Source organism: Polyodon spathula, chromosome 28 (genome assembly GCF_017654505.1).
Source record: "Polyodon spathula isolate WHYD16114869_AA chromosome 28, ASM1765450v1, whole genome shotgun sequence".
Lineage (NCBI taxonomy): Eukaryota > Metazoa > Chordata > Actinopteri > Acipenseriformes > Polyodontidae > Polyodon > Polyodon spathula.
In genome coordinates, this window is record NC_054561.1 from 3,826,861 (window position 1) to 3,835,039 (window position 8,179).

Consider the following 8,179-nt stretch of genomic DNA (forward strand, 5'->3'; position numbering starts at 1 on the left):
AGACTTCAAGACATGCTGCTTTTAAACTGCACACACCAAAGCTCACTATAAAAGATCAATAAAACATTTGCGTTTTATTTCAACTAACCTTAACAATGTTTCATTAATAGCATACAAACCCAGGAAATGCAAAACTTGAATGGCGAGCATTTTTTCTTTCCTTTTTTTTTTCTCCTGATCAAAGAGTTATGTATATTCCAATCTTGGGATTTATTAAAAAATATAGCAAGAACAATAATTATAATAATGAAAAAGAAAAGACAAAAAAAAGTTTATAAAGTTTTAAAAAAACAAAAATCAAATCTTATTTTTTTTTTGCAAGGCCACTTCATTCTTAAAAATAACATAAAACAAGATTAAAATATATATTTTAAAGGTAAGCAAAACATAACACGTAGTGTCCCGTAAGGCCTCGTGAAGTTTGGAGACTGTTGGGCTTTTTTTCTTCTTCTTTTTTTCTATTTTGTAGGTATTTTTGAAAGATATGGTCTACATCACATCATTTGAGCCCTTGGCATATTGTCCTGATGGTGCGTTGGGTACCAGTGTCCAAAATTGTTCATGTAGCTACTGGCCGGCATTGGCGCGCCTTTGTTGGCCAATGAGACGTCCCAGAGATGGGGAATATTGGGGGAGCACGGCGAGATGGATGAGGTGGTGTGGAGATGCTCTCCTTCTGGTCCGCTTGGGCCGTGCTTCATGATCTTCTTGTACTTGGAACGTTTGTTTTGGAACCAAATCTTAACCTTCAATGACAGAAAAAAAGACATTTTCGTATGGTATAACCTGTCAAAATCTGTGTAATAGTCTTCCATCAGTGAGACCAAAATTAGTCACCAATTATTTGCCACTATTCATTTTTGATATTTTATACTAAAGTGATCCGTGTGAATGTTTCGGCGGCTCCAAATCTCTACTTTAAAATTGTATGAAAAAAATGAATTGGAACAATAAACAAAATATATTTGCTCACGATAATATGGGATATAATCACCCCTATAACAATTTTACCAAAACGTAATTACTTTGATATTTAAAAGCATAATTTATTCAGCATTTGTGTGCACATTATAATCAAAGTCTATGACATATGCTAACAATTAATGTTGGTTTGGACAGAAGCAGCATTTTATTTACCGCTGCAAGAGTTCAGCTTGAAAAGATGACAAATAGAACTAACAGCAAAATATTTTAATCCCCAAACCCTACTGTACTATGGCAACTGCATTCAACAGTACACACAATGTAGTTTCTATCGGCGTCTGTGTGGTTCAGACTGTCATTTTCAATTCATGGTTTGGAAAAGGTCTCTATAGAAAACTTTATTGGCGACTATTTTCAACTTTATTAGAGAAAAAAAATAAGCCAGTGATTTAAATGCAGGTTGCAAAACCTATAATATAATTTATATTTTCATATGTATGTATTTGTTTAAAGAAACAAATATCTTGCTTATGCAGTATATGATTTAATAACAATCCCTATTTAACTTTAGCATCACTTGTTCCTTATCAGTTTTAAAACATTAATGTTTTTCCATCCAGACAGAAATACTTACACTAACGAATTACAACTGTCTTAGGCCTACTGCTGACTCGATGCACTCCAGTTCACCCCCATCATTAGCATAACGCGCGTGCGTCTCACTCCCACAGGAGCCAATACAATTCACGTTATTTATGTTCTGCATTTTTGTACCTATGTTAATGCCGCGTATTTAAGAACACTTTGGTTAAATATTTACCAGGTCAATTTTTTTAAGAGACCATGTGCATATAGACATAGAACGTCTGTAAATTTATTGTATTAGTAACTAGAATCTAAAAAAACAAAAAAAAAAAACCCAAAAAACGGAAAAATTCTGAACATGCTATTCTGATTCTCAAAATCCATTTGTCTTATTTAAATACAATCTAGAAAATTGAAACGCTCGCATGGCCATTGTGAAAACTACAAGAAAGCATTGCCTTTAACGTTTGGGGTAATTATCGTTCACTAGCTCCTGTGATGAGTACTGCTCAAAAGTATACGCAGTCACATTTAATTTATGCTGCATCACTCCAAAAAAAGCATCACAAGATGCATACAGTGGAACGTGTTGTCTATTCTAAAGTCATAATGTGTGTGGGTAGTACAGCTGTAAGTGTTAAACTTTTACAGAGCTTAAACAGGATTTATCAATATGTTCCCTTTCTAAAATAGTTGTCTTTGTTCACAGTCACTTTTTTTTTTTTTTTTTTATGTAGATATTTTTTGATGATATTGGTCGGCATCACTGATTTGGAGGTTACCTTTATATATCTTGCATAACAGTTATAGGTGCGTATGTGTAATATAGGGAACCATCCAATTTATGATCTCCGTTTAACATAATTTCCTTCTGTGGCACGTCATAAGCCTTCATATCATGTAACACAATTATGGCATTTGTTTTTACCAGCTATATTTATTGTGGACATGTCGGTGGTTTTAATTGCTATTCTGTAATGGTGGGACATTTATCAATTGATTAGCAAACAAATATGAAAACGCATACTTATAAAGTTGCTGTATTGCAGACCAGTGCCTATACTGTGAATCATTTTGTTAGGACGAATATAGATTGTACTAACCTGGGTCTGGGTAAGTCCCAGTTTAGCTGCCAGATCGGCCCTCTCTGGCAATGCCAGGTACTGGGTTTGCTGAAATCTTTGATTCAAAGCCTGGAGTTGTAAACTGGAATAGATCGTTCGAGGTTTACGGATCTTCTTTCCTTTGCCATTAAGTCTGATCTCTCCATTCTCGATCACCGTCGACTTCTCGAGATCTTCAGGGAATAAACAAACGCACATTAACAAATGTCATTTTGACATACGCCCACATACGATGTATTTCACTGTAACAAGCAACCACTGTAACAAAGACACTATTTCTCAGAAAAAAGTGTCCATAAAAACAAGTTTTTCTTCATGAATAAAACCTGCTGAATAATGCATGCATAGGATATTTACACAAAGACTGAAAAAACATTTAAATAATAATAATAATAATAATAATAATAATAATAATAATAATAATAATAATAATAATAATAATAAATTACATATCACTCTAACGTGTTCCACATACGTAACGAAACATGTAAAAAATGGAAAAATGTGACATTTTGAAATCTAACATGAAATTATCTACCACTATTATAGCTTCCGGTAGACGTGCGGTATCATTTTGAATACGCGTGTTTAAATACTATTTAGCACCTTTGTTATTTCATTTTTGACAGCCATTTGATTTATTGCTACAGGCCAGTATATGGACACGTGTGGTCTTTAAAATTACACCATTAAGTAAATATTTATAGGTATCCCCCCCCCCCCCCCCCCCCCTCCCACACACACACACACACAAAAACCTTCGAAAAAAGAAGCCCACACATTATGGCAATTGCATAATAAAACAAATCTATCTTCTATTCCATGTTACTGTCTGAGAAACCAACATCTTGGTGTTGTTTAAAAACCCTTGAATGAATCCATGAAAGAGAAAATTATTGATTATTATTATTATTATTATTATTATTATTATTATTATTATTATTATTATTATTATTATTATTATTATATCCCATACTGATAAGTATTCTCAGCTTTTATCAGTTTTCTAGCACTGCTAAAGAAGACCACAAGTCTAGTGTTTAACGTTAAAACCCTTATTTGTCACAGTTTTCAAACACGTCACTGCGTTTAAAATTCTAAACGTGTTTAGGGTTTAAACACATTAATCTGCACAAATGCCATTTACACATTAAACGAGCCACGCGTTCTTTGGTTTTACAGTGTAAAAAAAAAAAATTAATCAAAACAGATTCAAAGAAATATAAAGTTCTGTGAATAAGGCATTTGTGTGTTACATTTCCAAAAATCATTACGGCGTCATACAAACTTTAAAAAAAAAAATTAAAAACAACCCAAATCTACACCTAACAAAAAGTGACAGTCTTTGAGTAAATTTAATTACCAAAGGTCGTCTGAGGTAAATCTGCTTTCGTTTCCGTGCCAATTCAATTCAATAATCTGCAAACACCTTCAGGTGTTATTTTTATTTGCAAATCTTATTTCTGTCGGTTGTCTAATAAATCCATTTGTTTTTCTTAATTTAAGATAAAGACTGTTTGACATAATTTATCATATAGTATTATATAGGGTGATTATATATATTATATATATATATATATTATAATAGATATATAATATATATATATATTTAAATTAACTTAACGCAATTTCCTATTATGTGTTTTTTATACTATACGCTGAATGCAAACAGGCTTTACATTTCATTGATCACTATCAAAAACGTTATTAATGCCAACGCTCATAATGTCATTGACACGGATTCGTCATTATGATGGGGAATGGCAATGATTTTATGATTGTTTTTGTGCATTTAAAAAAAAGACGAAAAGATCATTCAGATTTCCATTTAATAATATGATCACGTGCATGCATGTATGCAAGCTTGTATGTGCATGCATGTGTGTGACCTGTATGCGAGTGTGAGGGTGTAGCTATGAGATCGAGTGTGTGTATTTCATCATTACAACTCGGGCACAATAGGGGTGTCTTTAACAAACCACTCTTTGTTGTTTTAACCCTGGTACTAAAGCAAACCAACCAGAGAACCTATCCAGCTTCGGGGATATAATCCAATTCATCTATATAGTATATATATATATATATATATATATATATATATATATAATATATATATATATATATATATATATATGTGGTGTGTGTGTGTTGTGTAACACACAATATGTGTGTGTGTGGTGATATTTTATACTGTTATGCTACCAAACCTGATCGTTATGGTGTGTGTTGTGATATACACACCACAACACTATAAATACCATACTATGGTTTGACTAGCAAAAACTGTATTGAATTTCAGCAGACATATTTTCACTACATTCAGCAGACATAATTTTCACTACAAACAACATATTAAACAACAGTAGATTATTTATTGATTTAGCGTGCAATAAAAACTCCAGTGCAGGTACAGATACGTAATAATAATAATAATAATAATAATAATAATAAATAATAATAATAATAATAATAATAATAATAATAATAATAATAATAATAATAATAATGTGCAATGTTATTAGTTTTCACACTGTATAGGGCATATTGATACGTTCATGGGATTAAAGTAAATAAAGAACTCGACCAGTATCCAAACGACATGCACACATGAGCATCAGTGAATTCATCCCATGTAAGGCTTTAAACAGACGTAGTGTTCAAAAATGTTTATCATCTGGACAGCTATGGCCAAACGTTTTTCATCACCCTACATAATTATTAACAAATAATGCTTCAAGTCGAATAAAATATGCATGGTACTTTAACATATTACTCCCCACTTTATAGTTTCAATTGGTGTTTTAATATTACTATGTATGGAGAATGAATGGACCTGTGTCTCTTTTTGGTAAATTAGTAGATAACATGATTGTTGAACTTCTTGTCTACAGTCATACATGTTAACTCCAGAATGGTTTCATCAATATAAATGCTTGGTTTTATGAAAAGGTTCCTTGCAGAATAATGATGTGTTGCTATGCGCTTCCGTTTATACCCCCATTAGTATTACCATATGACAATTGGGCCTATATCGCTTAATGCGTTGGTGATGTGGATTGTAGCGGGCTACATCACTTAAACAAGCTGGGAAATACAAAATCGGTCGAGAAAACAGGGTCTGTGCGATTATTCATTTTATAAGTGGTTGAATAATTGAGAGCTGAAGATTACAACTAGCCTATGTAAATGAATTTGCAAAACGGCAAGCACTTAGGCTCGATTCCAATTGAAGTAATCACGTCCCTATCATTTTCCTAAGTGTTTCATTTGCGGTAATGACGTTACAAACTTCATGGAAATACATATACAGTGAAAACAAGACAGGTGTTTTGTGGTAAAATGCACGAATAGAGGTAAGGCATGTAGTTGGGTTATGGAGGCATTTGGTTTCATGTCAGTTTAATCCCAATTTCTTTAGAACCGTTGAATGGTTAACCATTAAACCCCCGAAAAGATTGTAATTACAAACTTCACCGAAACCCATCTTCCCACGGTCGCTTAAAAGGGGGATGTTGCCTTCACATCTTTGCTTATTGGGATTACGTTTTGAAAACACAGATCCATTGTAGAGACATTTTGGAGTCATTCGGAGCTTATATGATCTCACAATTCAAGACCAAATGTTTTCATTTCTCATGTGGATCTGCCTAATAAAAGATGGAATTGCAAATTATATGCTTGTGCATATCAATTCATAATAAAAATGCTAATGCCGGTTTGCAGATATGAAATGTTTGTTAACAACGAGCGCCTGCATCGATGCAATCTAATTCTGAAAATGACCATGAAATCGTGACAAACACTGAATAATATCTACAGCGTAAATTATTCTCGTTGACTTAGAAAAATGGAAAACAGCCTAAAGTAGATTTAATTAAAAAATAAGCATACAACATGCGCGAATTACTTAAGTATACATATATACGCATAAAAGACTGCATAACCACACTCAAAATATAAGGGCTTTTTACATTGAAAATATGAAATGTATAACACCAACGTACTGTTTCCTATACAGCTTCTTACAAAATAAAATAAAATCGGAGTTATAACCAATTCTGGAAGAAACCCTAATGTAAACATGATACGAATAAATGCATAATAATAATAATAATAATAATAATAATAATAATAATAATAATAATAATAATAATAATAGCATTTAAAAAACCTACCTGGGTCGTCTATCCTCGTGTGTGCTAAAGTGCTGCTATGGCTGTTGTGCTGGTAGGAGAGGTAAGCGCTCGGGTGGTGACTGTTCACCGCGCCAGGGTAGGGGTACGCCAGCGAGCGACTGTAAGAAGAAGCGCTAGGAGGGAAGGAACCTTCGTGCTGCGTGTGCCCGCTCGAGTGCAAGCCATGCACGGGGTAGTGGTTGTGAGACAGCCCCGGGGAATGCTGCTGGTGGGATGAGAGTCCGTGTCCGAACTCCAAAAAGGCCGATTTGGACGGGTCAGAGGCGATCAAGCTATCAGCCATAGAACTCATAATCATCATTGAGCAAGCAGTCCATATAAAAACGGAAACCTTGTAAAAGTTGCATGCAAACGCTAACGAGAGTAAACCTGCACCAGATCCATTAGCAATGTAAACGAACCTGGTACCTTTACGTATATTTCGAGTAGTCTCGATTCCCCACTTAGCGTTAACGAGAATTCCCTCACAAATCAAGGAAAAACTCCAGAATTTCCTTGAACGCTTCATACATATGGATATGAAGTGTCACAACCCCACTTGGCTTGCTACATAGAGGCCGCTGATTGGCTGAGGCCGTTTACCATGTCACACAGCCCCGAGGGCAACCTTAATTAAGATAGTGAGCATAAGTTAATGAAAGCTGCCTTTCAGCCATGTCAGGTCGGCTTCAAGTGATCGGCCAATTTTAATAAACACGGTTTTACATGGATCCCTTGTGTAACTCTTACCTTTCTTTCGGTTTACACTGAAATATCTTAATACATTGGCTGCCTTTATTTAAAATGCAAAAGAAAAAGAACACAAGACACGTTTAAGAGTCATTTGGTGGTAGTCATTTTTCCAAAAACGATATTTTCCAAACCTTCAAGTGCTGGCTAGTGTTAACATTTCAGAGGAGCCCTAGTTATAATCATACAATTGTCAGTATGTCCATACAGTAAATGGTTTGCAAAACCTGTATACCCTAAACGTTTTTGCCGTGTGTGTGTGTGTGTGTGTGTGTGTGTGTGTGTGTGTGTGTGTGTGTGTGTGAGAGAGAGAGAGAGAGAGAGAGAGAGAGAGAGAGAGAGAGAGAGAGAGAGAGAGAGAGAGAGAGAGAGAGAGAGAGTCCAACGCGTAACTAGAAAAATGCAGAGCTTGTGTCAAACGTGTCAGTTAAAAACAAAAAGGAAATAAAAACGCCTGTCATATAAAACAAAAAAAAATCTAATTACTGCAAAGTGTGCTAAATTGGTACCGGTTTGTGACATTATCCTATCATTTTGTTATGTGTTTTCCCATCCCTTTTTCTGTGTTAAATGCACAGTGTGCAAGGATGGTTGTTACAACCTAGGCATTATCATAGCATT

The 8,179-nt window shown here is 34.4% G+C and overlaps 1 protein-coding gene across 1 annotated transcript; it reads right to left on the reverse strand.

Moving 5' to 3' along the window:
- Nucleotides 1–314: 314 nt before the first annotated feature.
- Nucleotides 315–7,339, reverse strand: LOC121301716 (homeobox protein Dlx4b-like). Its single transcript, XM_041231305.1, has 3 exons — nucleotides 6,809–7,339; nucleotides 2,613–2,806; nucleotides 315–746 (listed from the first exon to the last, which is right to left on the reverse strand). The coding sequence occupies exons 1-3, from the start codon at nucleotides 7,335–7,337 to the stop codon at nucleotides 495–497; spliced, it is 975 nt and encodes a 324-aa protein (XP_041087239.1). The 5' UTR covers nucleotides 7,338–7,339; the 3' UTR covers nucleotides 315–494.
- Nucleotides 7,340–8,179: the final 840 nt, after the last annotated feature.